At 48.6% G+C, this 18,152-nt stretch overlaps 1 protein-coding gene across 1 annotated transcript in view; it reads right to left on the minus strand.

Annotated features, from left to right (window-relative positions):
- FAM227A (family with sequence similarity 227 member A) overlaps nucleotides 1-18,152 on the minus strand; it is a 57,081-nt gene that overhangs the window by 24,362 nt on the left and 14,567 nt on the right. The window contains exons 6-10 of the mRNA XM_006155378.2: nucleotides 18,066-18,152; nucleotides 16,420-16,524; nucleotides 14,925-15,048; nucleotides 13,514-13,621; nucleotides 10,130-10,209 (exon numbers count right to left, since the gene is read on the minus strand). The exon at nucleotides 18,066-18,152 is cut by the window's right edge and continues 15 nt beyond it. Of these exons, the coding sequence (XP_006155440.2) occupies nucleotides 10,130-10,209; nucleotides 13,514-13,621; nucleotides 14,925-15,048; nucleotides 16,420-16,524; nucleotides 18,066-18,152 (504 nt within the window). The remainder of the gene's footprint in view (nucleotides 1-10,129; nucleotides 10,210-13,513; nucleotides 13,622-14,924; nucleotides 15,049-16,419; nucleotides 16,525-18,065) is intronic.

An 18,152-nucleotide genomic window follows, 5' to 3' on the forward strand; every position in this document is an offset into this window, starting at 1 on the left:
CCCGCGAGTCATTAACCTCTCTGCAACTTTAGTTTCCTTTTGGGTTAAATCACCTAATGCTCATTAAGTGCATGAGAAGCTCATGCAAGCACTCCAAAAAACATTGTTATCGGGGCCAACAGGTGGCGTAGTTGGGGCGCTGGACTCCCACATGGCTGATTGTGGTTCGAGTCCTGGACCAGGTGGCTTGCTTTCTCACTTTCCCTTTTGCTCTCTATTCAAACTGAAAAACAATAACAACAAATAAAGTTAATAAATAAATAATTTTAAAGCAAGCAAACAAACAAAACCATTGTCAGTACAGTCACATGGGATGCCTTCTTGAGCAACGCTCCACTGGGCAGCCACTAATGTGACTGGCACTGGATGAGCCCTGAAACCCAGCCCGACTAAAGGAGTTGCCAGTCTAGCAGGGAAGATACAGTAGACGAAGTATGCGGAGGCATGGAAAGTATCACACACTTGTTAGAGAGGTAACAAAGGGATTGTGTTTGAATGTCAGTGACAAAGACTCAACAGTGGCTCAAACTATGCAGAAATTCCTCTCCAGGTCTGCCCCATAATGCAGTGGTTCAGTGCTGTACAGAGGAAGCCAGATGCCATGTCTCTGACCAGGCTTCAAGTCCTGGTCAGAGAACTTAGAAAACACACTGAGTACGTGTGTACTCAGGATCCTGATGGGAGGGAGAATTGGAGGAAAGAAAATCGTGGGCATGACCATGCCCTTTGGAGGAGGTGCTCTATCTCTCTTCTCCTTCATGCATATGCGTGCGTGAAAGAAAAAAAAAAAAAAAGAAAGAAAGAAATCTCTCACTGAAGTCTGAAGATAATCCTGTGCTCATATGGTGTTTCTACTGTATCAGGTCCTCAGGGACTCTGCCTCCTTCCAGCTCACAGTTCCATCTTTCTTAAGATAGGATTGTTTTTATAGTCCAAGATGGCAGCTAGAGCTCCAACCATCACATTCACATTCCAGGCAACGGAATGGAGGAATGGACAAGGAGATGAATGGTTCATACAACTTGTTTTTATTTTTATTTTTAGTTATTTATTTCTTTCATAAGAGACAGAGAAAGAGACAAAGACAGGTGCTTTCAGCAGGCCTCACTGTGTGAACTCCCATGCCTAGCCTTCCCAGTCAGCTAGGATCATTAGCATATGTGCCCAGCATGTGCAGGCTGACCTGGGTAACCAAGCCCATGATCATTCGCATGGATCCAGTCTCTGAGAACCAAGCCCACGATCTTCCGCACGGATCTAATCTCCGAGCAGCTGTTTCTGCAGTGCCATGGTAGCTGGAACTCCCCGAGCTAGCTTTGATGAGGTTCTGAGGAACCACCACGTGGCACATCCACTTATATCTCATTAACTGGGTCTTAGTCCCATGCTACACATAGATGGGGGGGGGGGCCTGGAAGGCAACCTTCATTTGACCCCCCAAAACCCGGGGTTTCTCTCTGTGTAGATGAGAGAGACGACGGAGCCTGGAGGATGCCAACAGGCAGTATGTTCGTGTGTCCTGGGAAGCCAGAGTGGGAACGCTGCATTCTGGCTGCGGGAGAGCTGGACGGTCTCCAAGGACAGGAGACACTTTCACTCTGTCTTTAGGATGAGTAGGCGGTTGGCTACGTTCAACAGATGGCCCTCAGAGCGGCAGGCAAGCAGTCCACCAGCCTCAACACAGCTGCTGGGCTTTTATTGGCTCGTCAGGGAAGTCATGCCACAGTTTTACATCGGAAAACATTGAAAGATGCAGCATGACTTTCCTGGCGACCTAAGAGATGGATGTGCCAGTGGATGGGCAGGAGGAAGCTGAGAGCACGGCCCAGACATCACGCACTGGCCTGTCCAGCCCCTTGTGATCTGTACCGTGGTGAGGTGGTTACTCGTTAGAAAGAGAACACGCCCGGGGCTCAGTGAAGCATAAATGGTCTTTCGTGATAGACCTTTGAGATCTGCAGCAGAGAAGAGGGTAAACGCAAGGGGATGCCATCCTGATGTCAGCTCATGTCTGCGGTGTGGTCTGGGGCAACTTACCCTCTGAGTCTCTCTTCCTCATCAAATAAAGGTAATACTGAATAGTTATCCTCCTTGCAAGACCGCAGTAAGGACTGCAGGGTGTGAGCAGAGAAACCTGCGCGTGCTGGACTCCACATAAAGATCACTCCCTGTCATTACGAAGCACTCCCCCATTCTCTCTCTCTCTCTCTCCTCTCTCTCTTTCAGTTTTTGCTATAGGATGTGTGTACTCACTAGAGAGCTAGAGAGAGAGAAGGAGAGAGAGGGAAAGTAGGAAATCTCCCCCTGTGGGGATGGCCACACTGCAGTCCCTCCTCTTCCATTCTCCTCTTGGAATTTTGGCCAGGCACGCACACATACCCAGTGTGTTTTCCAAGCTGCCGGGTAAATAAGATAATAACACCCCCTCCTTTTTTTGGGGGGGAGAGGTTTTTTTTTTGTGTTTGTTTGTTTTTTTGCTATAGGGCGCGTGCGCTCGCCAAACAGGCAGAGACAGAGAGACAGAAAGCAAGAAATCACCCCCCAGAGGGGATGGCCACACTGCAATCCCTTCTCCTCCATTCTCCTCTCGGGATCTTGGGCACGCATGCACATGCGCCCGGCGTGAGTTTTAAGCCACCGGGTCCGAGACGCGAACCGCGGTCGACTACATGGGAGTCCAGCGACATAACCATTACGCCATCTGCTGGTCCCCATAACACCTCCCCCCCCTTTAATGGATTGTCATGGCACTCACGTCTGCATTCCTGACTATGACCCTCACGACTCTTAGCATCTAGCCCGTCCCCTTCCCCAGCCTTGACCACTGGCCTTCTCTGTTTCCTGATGTCCCAAGCTCTTCTTTATTTCTCTCCTTCCTTCTTTCTTTCTTTCTTTTTTTTAGGTTTTTGTTATACAGCATGTGCACTCACTGAAGAGACAGAGAGAGGGAAAGTGGGAAGTCATCTCCCGGGAGATGGCCATGCCACAGTCCCCTCTCCTACATTCTCCTCCTGGCATTTTGGGCACGCACACATACAAACCTGGTGCAATTTTCAAGTTGCTGGTCTGGGACTAGAACTGAGTTGGCCATCTGGGAGTCCAGTACCATAACCATTACACCACCTGCTGGCTCCTATTTTGGGGGAGATTTTAAGAGTAAAAATAACTGGATAACCACGAAGGGAGAGCTGAGAGCTCCCCCGAGAGGAGAAAGCATGTACAGGTAATGAGCGTGCACGGGCCTTCAAGAACTGCAACGGCCTTCTGTGCAGGGCAAGCAGTGGGCGAGGTGCTGAGAGGCCAGGCAGGCGCCAGCTGAGGCCTGGGGCTGGGACTGAGCCTTGTTCTGGACCTGGATAGGGAAGGGGAACTGCTGGCACTAAAACGTTCTTGACAGGGCAGAAATGCTGTGAGAGCCGTGTTCTACAAAGTTCCCTGGTGCCAGTGTAGAAAATGCATTGGAGGGGACTGAATTGCAAGGCAGTGGGCAGCAGGCATGGTGACCAGACAGGAAGTCACAGGGAAGTGGCAAGGGGAGGAGTTATTATAGTAAAGACAGTAATTAAATCTGTGAGACAGCGTGAAGGAGAAGGTGGGGGGAACAGCTAAAGCCTGGTTGAAAGGCAATCGTTTCTTTCTTTTTCCTTCTTTCTTCCTTCCTTCCTTTTTTCTTTCTTTCTTTCTTTCTTTCTTTCTTTCTTTCTTTCTTTCTTTCTTTTTTCCCGTTTATTATTTTTTTTTATGTCTTTGCCATGGGGTGAGTGAGCTCACCAGAGAGAGATAGTGAAAGGGAAAGTGAGAAATCATCCTCCAGAGGGGATGGCCGTGCCACAATCCCTTCCCCTCCATTTCTGTCTCAGGATTCTGGATGGACATGCACACACACCTGGCATGATCTTCAAGCCACCGGGTCCAGGACTTGAACCACAGTCAGGGAGTCCAGCACCTTAACCACCACATCATCTACTGATCCCATCTTTTTTTTTTAAATCTTTTCCAGAAGGCTCATGCACTTGCCTGGAGGGGGCTGGCAGAGAGAGAAGTGAAAAACCACCAAGCATGCTCCATGGACCACGGCCATGTTGCAATCTCTGCTCTTCCGTCTCACCCTCCTTGTCCTGGATTTTGGGCTCGGCACACCTGCTATGCCCCTCAGGCCAGCAGATCTGGGACATCACTGCACAGCAAGCCATGTGGGATCCAGCTGCCTCAACCATTACACCACTGGCTGGCCTTTTCTAGTGTTATTTTACCTGAGGGCCATTCTGTTTTCCATTTGTCCCTCCAATAGCTGATTCCTCATCCTTTGGCTCTCAGCTCTAATGCCTTCAAGGGTTCATACTTGTTACGTGTTAATTCAGTTGTCCTCACAGCTTCCTGCGAGGCTGGGGTGCAGGCCGTTCACCTAGTTCTATCCTTCAGAAGCACCGCACCTGCCTAAGACTTTTTTTTAAGCATTTATTTTTATTTATTTATTTATTTTTCATGTTATGATTTATCAAGCTACTAGGTCTGGGACTTGAACTGTGGTCAGCCATGTAGGAATATAGCACCTTAACCACCATGCCACCTGCTAGCTCCCACCTGCCTGAGACTTTAAGGTGGAAATGAGTGAGGGAGGCAACAGCAGACTCCAATTTTTGGAGCGGCTGTTGACAGAAGCAAAAAATCTTTCAGGGAAAGCAGAGTAGAACCTTGAGCCCGGTCCCTAGTGTGTGGGTGCACGGCGGTGCATCTTTGCAGGGCAGCATGGTTTAGGCATCTTCATGGCAGCATGGCCTCTGAAACTAGCGCACCAGCCAGGGCAACTGTGCTTTGCTAAACCCTTCAACCCATTCTTTCTGCTTAAAGTAGCTGAAGTGGAGTCTCTTGTTGCAACTAAGAAGACCAACCATGATTCCTCCTTATAGGGGTCTTCTTTCACTACCCTCCTTAATATTTATTAAATTAATGAACGACTTAATCTCCAGATATTGGGAGCTCGAATTAATAGCTGAGTCTCAGAGCAGAAGCTTGATTTATGGTTAGACACTTTTTCATTTCCACTGTGCAAATCCCCAGCACTTAAGCAAGAGAATTACAAATGGCAGGTCTAAGATTTAAAATAACTGCAACCTGCAGCCAGCAGGTGGCATGGTGGCTAAGGGTGCTAAACTCCCACGTGGCCGACTGCGGTTTGAGTCCCAGACCTGGCAGCTTGCTTTCTCACTTACCCCCTCTCTCTCTCACTCTGTCCCTCTCTGGTCAAATTTAAATAAATAAATAAAGCTAAATAAAATAATTCTTTTAAAAAAGTAATTGCAACTCATTCCTCTGAATTGTGGACTCTTAGGCTGTTGCCATTAAAAAGCATATTTTGAACAAAGCTACTTAATTGAACAGATGGGAAAATGTTTCTGCTCATAACAAGAAAGGCTCTGTCCCCACTGGTGGGGATTCAATTACTGCCATGTTCTGGTTTGTCCATGCAGACTTCGGCTACTTCCTAGGTTTGAGGTTTTGGTTATTTCTACTCCTGGGGAAGAAAATGGAACTGCATAGCTGGGTTCCTGAAATAACAGCGAGAAGATTTTATCTATTTCAGTACAAAGAAAATGCATTTGTTTCAGGCGGTTGTGACAAGCAGCCAAAACACTGAAAAATATTTTGATCTTGGTCTTTGAATGACAGCTGTCCCTCTGGGGTGCCTGTTTTGGGGGCCTGCATTTATAGAGAACTTTCATATGCTAAGTGCAGGGCCAATAGCTTACACAGATGAACTCATTCATAAAGTCTAGAAATATCTGTTGCGTACCTTCTCTGCGCTAGGTCTATTCTAGGAAATGCAGAAGCTGAAACAGCAATGAAGGAAGAGATCTTGTTCTCCAGTTTACATTGTAATGAAGGAGAGGGACTCTGATCAGTACATAAGCCACACAGGAGGAAGAGCAGCTCATGGCGCAGCAGGTGGCATGGTGGTTAAGGCTCTGGACTCCCACATGGCTGACCGCAGTTTGAGTCCTAGATCCAGTGGCTTGAGGGTCACCCCAGGCACATGTGTGTGCATACCCAGAACCCCAGAGAAGAATGGAGGAGAAGGGATTATAGTGTGACCATCCCCCTAGGGGGTGGTTTCTCACTTTTCCTCTCACCATCTCTCTGGTGAGTGCATGCACTGTGTGATAAAAATGGAAAACAAAAAAAAGAATGAATGTCAGACCATGACCAGCACTGTATGGAGAATGAAAACGGGGACCAGACAGTGGTGCAGTGGTAACACAACTAGAGCCACATGGGAAAGGTCCTGGGTTTGCATCCTGGGACTTCTCTAAGCATGCCTGATACACATGTACTTGTGCTGGGCTAGCTGAGGCCAGAGGTGGATCACAGCTTGGGGACCCTTTTGGGGTGCCCATTGCTGTGTGTGTGTATGTGTGTGTGCCTCTCTCTCATGGAAGAAGTACAATAGACTTAAAAGACATATATACTTTTCTTTTTAAAAATGGAGAACGGGGCCAGCAGGTGTTAGGTAGTTGAGGAGTCGGCTGACCACAGTTCAAACCCCAAACCTGGCAGCTTGCTTTCTCACTTTCCCTCCCTCCCTCTCTCCCTCTCTGTCTCTCTGGTGAGCACACATACCCTAAAGCCAATTAAATAATAATTATTGTTATAAATAAAATAATTCTTTTAAAAAATCAAAACAGAATGAAAATAGGCACAGTAATGACAGAGTGGCTGGGGACCAGGGACATCCTCTCCGGGGCAATGACAGTGAACCTGGAACCTGAGGGATGAGGAGCAACAGCCATCCCCCAAGAGCCCTGAGGGAAACTCGATCTAGGCTAGGGTGACAGATGGCACAAAGGCCCAGCTGGGCACAGGCCCCGAGTGCCCAAGATGCAGAGGGAAGTCAGTGAGTGGATGGCTTGGTGCCGAGGGAGGGGACGCACAGGAGGTGGTGAGAGGGGGCGGGGCCGGACCTCATGGGGTGTTCCCAGCCAAGCAAAAGAGAGGGGTTTGATTCCAAACGCAGGGGAGAAGCCACGGGAGGCTTATACAGGGGACACCCCACCCCCCACCCCCCGTGGATGTATGTCTATGAAAGGTCATTCTGGCTCTGTGTGGTGGCTGCCCTGGGGCTCTGAGTGAGAGAAAGGAGCCCAAGTGGTGGCAACTGGTCAGTCAGTGAGAGTGACTGTGGCGGCAGAGAGCAGGCACTGTCCTCGCCCCTGCTGGGTCTGAGACTCTCCTGGTGAGCCAAGAGAGCAGCGCTAGTTCTGAGAGGCCGGGGCGGGGAGGCAGATCTGGGTGCCACTGGCATATAGGGGCGTGTGGAGCCACCAGGCCAGCGAGGCCACTTGCAGAGAATGTGTAGCCAGAGCAGGGAAGGAAGCCAGGGCAGAGGGCACTGACTGGGCAGGAGCCGGCAAAGAAGACAGGCAGCCGAGGGCACGTGGCGTCAAAGGAGGTTTCTTCCTTTTTTCGTTCTTTTTTTCTTTCTTTCTTTTCTTTTTTTTTTTTTTTAAGAGAGATTTTTTACTATACTGTGGCAGCAGGTGGTGGAGTGGTTAGGGCACTGGACTCCCACATGCTTATCACGGTTTGAATCCCGGAACTCATGGCTTGCTTTCTCATTTTCCCTCTCTATTTCTCTCTGGTGAATTAAAATATTAATAACAATAAATAAAAGAAATAATTCTTTTTAAAAAAATGTAATTGTCCTGAGAAATCACAAGTGTCAGTAATAGCCCTGATCCCACTTTGCAAAAGAAAAGCATACCTTTCCCCATCCCAAACCCCCCTTCAGTGAAAGATCCAGAACAGAAACGTTCCCAACCCTGCACCAAAAAACTCGGTGCTGGTAGGATGGGGAGAAGGCTATTTTAACAAAACAAAACATTTTTTAAGAATGAAGCATAGGGGCCGGCAGGTGGCATGGTGGTTAAGGGCACTGGGCTCCCACATGGCCAACCATGGTTCAAGTCCTGGACCTGGTGGCTTGCTTTCTCATTTTCCCTCTCTCTCTCTCTTTCTCTTATTCTGTTCCTCTCTGGTCAAGTTATAAATAAATAAATAAATAAATAAATAAAGTTAAATTTAAAAAAAAAAAAAAAAGAAAAGAAAAAAGAAAAAAGAGAAGGGAAGTATGGTGGGACCAGCAGATGGCCTAATGGTTACATTGCTGAACTACCACATAGCTGACCACGGTTTGAGTCCTGGATCAGTGGCTTAAAACTCACGCTGGGTGCATGTGCATGCCTTCCCAAAATTCCAAGAGGAGAATGGAGGAGAAGGGATTGTAGTGGGACCCTCCCACCACCAGGGGTGATTTCTCACTTTCTTTCTCCCTGTCTCTGTCTCTCCAATGAGCACAAGTGCCCTATAGCAAAAATCTCTCTCTTAAAAAAAAAAAAAAAAAGAAGCATGGCATAAGAACTGGAGCATTTAGGTATTAGAGGCAGGATGTTATCAAGAGTTTAAAGATGGAGGACCAGCAGTTAGTGTAATGGCTATGTTGCTGAACTCTCATGTAGTCAACTGTGGTTCAAGTCCCAGACCTGGTGGCTTAAACTCATGCCAGGTGCATGTGCGTGTGTGCCCAAGATCCCGAGAAGAGAATGGAGAAGAAGGGATTGAGGCTTGGCCATCTCCCCTGGGAGGGGGATTTCTCGCTTTCTCTCTGTCTCTCTCTGTCTTTCTGGTGAGTGCACGTGCCCTATAGCAAAAACCTCTCAAAAAAGAAAAAAGAGTTTAAAGATGAGTGGGAAGACAGCCATGATCAGAGTTATGACTGAATAATTATGTGAGTGCTCTAAAGGAAATGGATATGAACATATATAACAAGGAACCCTGGGCCAGCCCCATAGCACAGTGGTTAAGCACTGTGCATAGGAAGACAGATCTCACATGGCTGACCACAGTTTGAATCCTGGCCCCGGCAGTTTGAAAAACAAACTGGGCATGTGCGCTTCCATGCCCAAAATTCTCATAGGTTGGAGAATTGAAGAAAAAGATTACAGGGTCACAACGTGGTCACGCCCCATTTGAGAGTGCTTTCTTGAACGCACTTGTTCACTCTCTCTCTGGTGAGCACATACGCCCCTGGCAATTAAAAAGAAAAGAAGAGAAGAAAAAAGAAAAGAAAAAGAGCAAGGGGCTTTATCCAGACTAGTGTGACAAGAAGGCCAACCGGAGTACGAGTGTTATGGGATCAGGGTATTCTACCCCTGGTGCCACTTTGGCATAAGGATTATTTTGAGCTGAAGGAAACTGAGAAACAGCAGACCCAGGAAAAGCTCCCTACACTCCCCCTTTCTTTCTCGAGGTAGGGCATGAATTTCCCTTTGTGGAGGTGTCCCCTTCCAGGGGAAGAAGAGAAACTGGTTGCTGGAGAGGACAACTCGAATCTGCACGAGCAAACCTGGTGAGCTACTCCTTCCCTCCCACTAGCTGCCCTCGTTGTTTACCCGTTTACCGTCCCACACTTCACTGTCCCTAGAAGCCCAAATCCCTTTCCTTTGTTTTGTCCTGTCACCATAATTTATTGCTCTTTGTTAAAAACTATAGAAGCTTTCAGGCCTAACCTCTTTAGGATTTTTGCTTCTTTTCTTTAAGATAACATATATAGCTTTTTATTTGGGCTGAAAGAAGGGCGTTTGGGTGGAGGGACCAGGATAGAGTCAGGTGGTGATGAGAGGATGCAACGAGCTTTGGTTTGGAAAGGACTGCAGGGGTCTCCCAGAGCCCGAGGGAGGCCAGTAAGAAGCCCCCTGCTGTAGTGACAGGAATGGAAGGGCGAGGACGGGTGGTTCTGGGAGTTACATCGAAGGGGACATGGATGAGCGGAGGAGGAAGTAGGTGCCAGGGATGACCGCCAGGTTTCAGGCCTGCTGCAAGGGCTAGTGGAGCCGTGAGATATCAGAGCCTCTCACGCTCAGCCTCTGCATAAAGCTGGCTCTTCCCCTCGCCCCTCCCAGCTGCTGCGTTTTCGTAGTTGTCCAAGTGCTCCACTCTGAGAAGATGGGGTGCAGTGGGGAACGGAGGTGCCGAGCAGTGTGACCAACAGGAGGCCGCTGATGTTCCAGAAGAACCCCTGGTTTCTGAAACTGATGGGGCTCCAAGGAGCCCAGGTCCATGTGTCCTCACCTACCTGGGAGTGGTGAGTTTTCTTGTTCCGGGCTGGCTTTGGGGCAGAGGATGTCTTACGAGTGAGGAAAGAAAACTCTCTTCCTAAGAAAGGGAAATAGTTGGTTTTTAGTTTCTTCTTGCCATTGCTGCCCAGGAGCTCTGAGGGCACTCCTTCTCTGGGGAGCAGCAGATACCTGCCATAGCAGGAGCCCAGCCACCAGCTGCAGGCTAATAAGAGCCCCTTTGTTGACTGCCTGCTGAGCAGCCTTGTGTGAGTTACCTAACCTCTCTGATCCTGTGAAAGAGACTGAATACTATCTAGTCACAGGGCAATGAGCCAGTTAAAGAAAACAGTGCATGCAGAGGCCTGTGCACTGGACAAGCACTCAACCCACAGGGAAAAAAAAAAGAAAAAAGTAGCTGCTTAAAAAAAAAAACACAAACAAAAAAACTCAGGACCCTGCAAAATCAAAACTAATATAAATATTGGATTAAATGCTTCAAAAAGAGACAACTGAGGACAAGCAGGTGGCATAATAGTTACATTGCTGGACTCCCACGTATTCGACTGCAGTTCGAGTCCCAGACCCAGAGGCCTGAAATTCATGACGGGTGTATGTGTGTGCGTACATGCCCCAAATCCAGAGAGGAGAATGGAGAAGAAAGGACTGCAGTATGGCCACACCCCCAGAAGGTGGTTTCTCACTTTCCCTCTCTCTCTCTCTTTCTCTCTGTCTCTCTCTGGCGAGTGCATGCACCTCATAGCAGAAACTTTAAAAAAAAAAAAAGTCATCAAATTTGAAGGGTTAGATTTTTTTTTTTTTGAGAGGTTTTTGCTATAGGGCGCGTGCGCTCACTAGACAGACAGAGAGATAGAAAGTGAGAAATCACCCCCCAGGGGGGATGGCCACGCTGCAATCCCTTCTCCTCCATTCTCCTCTCGGGATCTTGGGCACGCACGCACATGCACAAGGCATGAGTTTAAGCCGCCGGGTCCAGGACTCAAACCACGGTCAACTGCATGGGAGTCCAGTGACGTAGCCATTATGCTAACCGCTGGTCCCAGAATTTTTTTTTTCCTAAGTGGAAAAAAACCCTTGTGTGTGCACAATGACTACTGGGCAAGCATATCTATTACATGGCTCCATAAATAAAAGCGCTTGGAAAAGTAACAGAGGAAAGTGTCTGGGCCCGGTCTCCATGGTGCCGTGGGCCGTGTACTAGACTGTGGAGCTGGAAGCCACACGCTGACCACAGTTCAAGATCCCAGTCAGGGGGCCAGCAGATGGAGTAGTGGTTACATTGTTGGATTCTCACATGGCTGACCATGGTTCGAGCCCCGGACCCAGTAGCCTAAAAATCACGCCAGGCACATGTGTGGGTGTGCCCAAGATCCCAGGAGAAGAGGGGACTGTGGCATGGTCATCCTCCCGGAGGGTGATTTCTCACTTTCCCTCTCATTATCTCTCTCTCTCTCCAGTGAGAGCATACACCCTAAGGCAAAAGCCTCTTTAACAAAAAGAAAGAAAGAAAGAAGATCTCGGTCTGTCTGAAAGGCCTCGAAACACAGCGGGCACATGCGTGTGTGCCCGGAGAGCAGGAGGAGGTGAAAAGAGAGAGGGTTGGAGGGCTGGAGGGAGTGGATCATGGCATGAGCGAGCCCTGCCAAGGGTGTTTCTCTCTTTCTCTTTCTCACGTGGACACATGCGCTCTATCATGAATGAAAAATAAAGTGTCTGGTCAAGGAAGTGGTAGCGATGAACATTTCCAGCCAATAACTGCAGCTCCGAAGTTGCCGGGCTTTACGCTCTGGCCCAGGATTGCTCAGACCGCAGTGTATACACGAAAGGGTTCTTCAAACAGTTCATGGGAAATGCATATTAGGAAAAGACTGGGCTGGCCCTGTAGCTCCATGATTAAAGGAGCCAGATGCCACGTGGCCAACTGTGGTTTGAGTCCTGGCCCCAGTGGCTTGAGAAACACACCAAGCGTGTGTGCATGTGTGTCCAAAATCCCAACAGGAAGGAGGAGCGGATGAGAAAAGATCGTGGCGTGACCACACTGTATGGCCGGGTACTTTCTCTCTCTGTGTCCCTGGTAAATGCGTGCACTGTTTTGCCGTAAAGAAAAAGAAAGAGAAAAAGAAAAAAAAAAAAAAAAAAGGAAAAGAAAAAACTGTATAAATTTCAAAAAAAAAAAAATTGGGGGGGGGGGTTTTTTTATAGGGCATGTGCACTTGCCAGAAAGAGAGAGACAGAAAGACAGAAAGCAAGAAATTATCCCCCAGGGGGATGGCCACACTACAATCCCTTCTCCTCCATTCTCCTCTTGGGATCTTGGGCACACACGCACATGCACCCGGGTCCGGGACTTGATCTGCAGTTGACTATATGAGAGTCCAGCGACATAGCCATCACGCCATCTGCTGGTCCCAAATTTTGCACAAAATTTAACTCACACCTTACTTCCATCTTTCCAGGAACGTTTTTCTGAAGTCCCCTCGTAGGTCACTGGAGGAACTTGGTAACTGCAGAGCCTGCTCCACTGTCCGGGCCCTCGGACTCCCTCACTTGACTAAAACACGGATCCTTCAAATCTCAGCTTAAATGTCACTCCTGACCAGCTCAGGGCTGGACCAGGTGCCCCTCCCCATGCCGCCTCAGCACTCTGTTCCCCTGCACGGTGCCTGAGTGCCCAGAGTGTAACTGGCTTGCCTGAATGACCCGCTAAGGAGGGATAGTGCTGGCCTCCACCACCATGTTCCTACGCTGCTTGGCAACCCATACCGCGGTCCCAGGTTTGCATCCCAAGGTCTCCCCAAGCATGCTGGGCATGCCCGTGCCCATGATCTGGACTTTCTGAGGCTGGGGTGGATCGTGGTGTGAAGACCCTGCTGGGGCTGCCTATTTCTCTGCCTCTGTTCTGTCTCTTACGGCAGAAATAAATTAATTTAAAACAAACAAAAGCTTTAAAAAAGTTGACTTTGGGCAAGCTGTTTCTCCAAACTTCACATTCCTGGTCTGTGAGGCGGAGCTAGTGTGTCCTTCGGCAGGTGGTCATGAGGATTGAATGGTGGCCAGAGAGCCCAGCACAGTGCCTGGCACATTGTAGACGCCCATTAACTGGCACCCACTACGCAAATACACACTTCCACCCCACATCCCAACAGTTACGTTATGTGGACTCTAGCTGCAGCCATTTTGGTAGCTAGTTTGGGAGTACTGAAGAGACCCAGACTAGACAGGTCCTGAGAGAGACCCTGGCCTGAGGATGGCAATGCTAAGGCCTTCCCCTGCCATCATGAGATGGTGGCTGGCTGTGCCAGGGGACGGGCCTTCCCCTGCCATCATGAGATGGTGGCTGTGCCAGGGGACAAAGGGGCAGGAGGCCGTAAGTGAGGCCGTACCCTTTATCATCCGTCTTCTCTGTAACAGTAACTCTTCTCTCCGGAATCTCTCTGGGTCCAGTTCTGAATAGTCCCAGCTCTCATAGCTCTGAAGCCGAGGGTATGTCCCTAAGGGGAGAGATGATGAAAGCTCCTGCAGAGGCAGCAGGGGCACAGGGCACAGGGCTACAGAGGCCCAGGGACCCCAGTGGTTTCTGAGCTGGGCTTCCAGGATCAGCTCTGCCCCCTGCTGGCCTGTGGCCATGACAAGTTACCTCCACTCTACAGGGCTCATCTTCTGGAAGACAGGGGTACGGTGCCTGCCTGCCTCACCCGTGGCTGGTGTGAGAGTCAGACCCCCGGTGTGTGAGCCTGGGTGTGCTGTGGGCATGCGAGGGCAGTTAGCTGCTGGGCTCCTGCCTGTCTTCCTGTTCTTGCTGACTGTGCCCTCCCTGAGGGCAGGGGCTGGGCCTCATTCCCTTTTGTACCTCCAGAGCTCCCTACAGGGCCTGGCGCATGACAGGAGTGGCCACCGTAGTAGGCAGGGTGGCCGCTGTGCGGAGGAAGCCAGATCCCACATGGCCATGGGTTCGAGTTTTTCAAGTGAGGCATGAAAAGCTGGGCCTGGGAGGGTGCCTAAGATATTGATGGGATAGGGAACTGGAAGAAAAGGGATTGTGGAGTAACCAAACCCTGCTGGGGAATTCTCTTTCTCTCTCTCTCTCTTCAGGCAGAGACCCAGTTTGGGGTGAGACAGCCTTGGATCTGAATTCCTGGCCTCGTTTGCTATTGGAGTCCTTGGATCCTGGTATTAATAGGTAAGAGGATTAAGTGACTGAGTACAAGAACTAAAGCACCAGGCCTGACATTGCTACCCTGGGCCTGCCTGCAAGGTTGCCCCTTGGCTGGTGTCTGGGAGCTTGGCTGGAAAACAGTTCTGCGACATAGCCATTACACTAACTGCTGGTCCCCAAAAATAAATATATATTTTTAAATGTCAGCGAGGAAAGGGTGTCTCAGAACTGTTCTGAGGAAGCAGGAAAATGTATACTCCTTGGGGCTCTAACCACACACTTCGCTTCTTTTCTTTTTGCTTGTTTGTTTTTAGTTTTTGCTATAGGGTGTGTGTGCTCACCAGAGAGAACAGAAAGAGCGAGAAATAGGTGCACGTGCTCGTCAGATAGAAAGTGAGAGAGAGAACGTGAGAAGTCACCTCTCGGGGGTGACCACACTGCAATCCCTTTGCTCTAGTCTCTCAGGATTTTGGACATGCACACACAAGTGCCTGGCGTGACTTCCAAGCTGCTAGGTCTGGGATGTAAACCATGGAGTCAGTCATGTGACAGCCAACGCCTTACTCTCCATGCCACCTGCTGGCCCTGGAAAACATTGTTCTAGAATTATTTTCCCCAGTCGGAAAATGTCCCCTCACCTGAGAACCACAGGCTCATGGTGTTACAGATGTCAGACTTGAATTCGTGTGTGTTGAACCAGGACTGCGGGAAGCAGCAGCAGAAGCTGGTGTACACGGCTTTGCTCAGAATCGATGGCAGCCGCTGAGGGTGGGCAAGCAGAGCTCAGGTCACGTTCCCCACATCTCCATGCCCAGAAGTGGGTCCTGACTTCAGAGATCTCTGACAAGACCCCTTCCCTAGCAGCATGTTGCCCTCCTGTCCATATGGGGGCCAGTTCTCACCTAGTGGTTCAGGGAGCCAGATCCCACGTGGCTAACCAGGGTTGGATCCTGGCACCTGCAGCTTGAAAAACACACTAGGCGTGTGTGCATGTGTCCCGAAATCCCAACAGGATGGGGGATTAGAGAAGGGACGGTAGCATGATCACACCCATTGGGGGTGCTTTCTCTGTCTTTCTGCCTCTGTCTCTCTCTGTTATGGGTGCATGCACCCTCTAACAATTAAAAAAAAGAAGAAGAAGAAGACGGGGGGCAGCAGGTGGCATGGTAGTTAAGGAGCTGGACACTCCCACATGACCGACCACAGTTCAAGTCCCAGGCCTGGTAGCTTGCTTTCTCACTTTCCCTCTCTCTCTCTCTCTGTCTCTCTTTGGTCAAATTAAAATAAAAGAGTGAATAAATAAAATTAAATAAATAATTATTTAAAGAGAAGATAGGGACCAGCAGGTGGCACAGTGGTTAAGACGCTAGACTCCCACATGGTTAACTGTGGTTTGAATCCTGGACCCTGCAGCTTGAAACTCAAGCTGGGCGTGTATATGCGTGTACCTAAATCCCAAGAGGAGAATAGAGAAGGGACTGCAGCATAGTCAACCCCCTGGTGTGTGGGGGGGTTTCTTACTTTTTCTCTCTCTGTCTCCGGTGAGCACACGTGCCCTATTGCAAAAATCTCTCTCTTAAAAAAAAAAAAAAAGAAAGAAAGAAAAAGAAAGTCTCTTATAACCTCACTCCCCAGAGACAACCACTGCAAAGGGTTTGGCAAAAAACATTCCAGGTGAGCCGGCAAGTGGCATGGTGATTAAGGGCGCTGGATTCCCACATGGCTAAACACGGTTTGAGTCCCAGACCTGGCAGCTTACTTTCTCACTTTCCCTCTGTTCAAATTAAAATAAATAAATAATAAAGTTAAATAAAATAATAATTCTTTTAAAAATTCCAGGCTTTTTTTTTTCCGTTCATAGGCAATAGACACATATACATACAGATCAACGTGTTTTGAACATAGAATTGTATAAGTTGCTTTGACTTTCACTTAAACTATATCATCACAGGTTTCCCAGTCAGTTTATATAACTCCGCCGTAGTTTTTGTCACTTACAAGTCGGCTATGGATATATCGCTGTATTATAACTTGCTAATTACTCTCTCGGGAAAGAATATTCTCTAGGCATCGGGAGTGACTGGAAATCCAATGTGAGTTTCAGAAAAACAAGAGAGACCATTGGATTCTCACTTTTAAGAGCGCCTCCTCATAGTGGGACCTGGGTCCACGGAACAAAAGGGAGGCGTAGTGCTGGGCGACCCGGTCGAACAGCTGACTCTGGACCTCTTTGTTCGGCTGCAGGAGCAGAAACAGGAAGAATGAGCTCGGCCCAGTGCTTTTTTTTTTTTTTTAAAGAATCATTTTGTTTAACTTCGTTTATTTATTTATTTATTTTAATTTGACCAGAGAGAGACAGAAGGGAGAGAAAGAGAGAGAAAGTGAGAAAGCAAGCTGCCAGGTCCAGGACTCAAACTGCAGTCAGCCATGTGGGGGGTCCAGCGCTCTTAACCAGGATGCCACCGCTGGCCTTTCAGGGATCATCTCTATAGTTCGGCCCACTGTTGAAACAGCCCAGGGACTGGGATTCTACGGAAGTGTTGTTCTCACCTCAGGAATCCTACTTCCAAGATATTTCGCCTCCTCTTTATGAAGTCTCACACTCATTTGTTGGCTAGGGTTTACCACGGACATGCTTGGGGGGGCAGAGGGTCATTGAAGAGAACACCCTAATCCTGGGTGAGGAGGCCCTGACCAGCCCTGACCTGGACCAGCCATGTGATGTGGACCTGCTCCTGAACCTCGGGAGAGTCACCAGACATCATGTCATGGTTGAAGCACCAGAGGTATGGGCGAGGCCTCCGGGAGAAGGAGGTCCAGTGACAAATAGAGCTGTCCAGGTGGTCCACAAGATCAGAGAGGCTCGCAGTCCATGTTAAAGACGGTGAAATTTTGGGGGCCAGTAGGTGGCTTGGTGGTTGGGATGCTGGACTGCCACATATTCAATCATGGTTCAAGTCCCAGACCAGGTGGCTTGCTTTCTCTGTCTCTGCTGAATGCATGTGTTCCATAGCAAATTTAAAAAATAACAGTAATGAGTAAAATTAAATAAATAACTCTTTTAAAAAGAAAAAAGGTGAAATTTGACTTGTATAAAAATAACAAGCAGGGGACCTGCAAGTGGCATGGTGATTAAAGTGCTGAACATTCCCACATGGCTGACCATGGTTCAAGTCCAGGATCTGGTGGCTTGCTTTCTCACTTTCCCTCTCTTTCTTTCTGATCAAATTAAAATAAATGAGTGAGTAAATAAAATTAAATAAGTAATTATTAAAAAAAAGAAAGAAAAGAAAAATAAGTTAAGCAGGCCAGGCGATGGCATGGTGGTTGAGGTGGCTGGATCCCACATGGCCGATGGTATGGTTCGAATGCTGGACCTGGAGCGTGGAAAACACACCAGGCATGTATGCACATGTGGCCAAAATCCCAAGAGGAGAATGGAGGAGCAGGGACTGAGGTGTGGCCATCCCCCCCGAGGAGTGCTTTCTCTCTTTTCCACTCTCTCTCTGTCTCTCTCCAGCAAGTGCACGTGCCCTCAAGCAAACTAGATTCTCCTCTCGGGATCTTGGGCACACACGCACACACACCCGGCGTGAGTTTTAAGCCACCGGGTCCTGGACGCAAACTGCGGTCGACTACGTGGGAGTCCAGCGACATAGCCATTATGCTAACTGCTGATTCCCGAAAATAAATTTTAAAACATTTTTTAATTAAGAATTTTAAAAAATAAAAGAAAAGTAACTTAAGCAATGTAGAAAAACCATCAGATTTGCATTTACCTGGTACCTTTGATGAAATATCCACCAGAAGCTATCCAGCCATAGCGCTCTTGGAGAAGGAGAAGAGAGGAACTTCTCTAATTCTTT

Source organism: Tupaia chinensis, unplaced genomic scaffold, assembly GCF_000334495.1.
Source record: "Tupaia chinensis unplaced genomic scaffold, TupChi_1.0 Scaffold000450_1, whole genome shotgun sequence".
NCBI classification, from domain to species: Eukaryota; Metazoa; Chordata; class Mammalia; order Scandentia; family Tupaiidae; genus Tupaia; species Tupaia belangeri.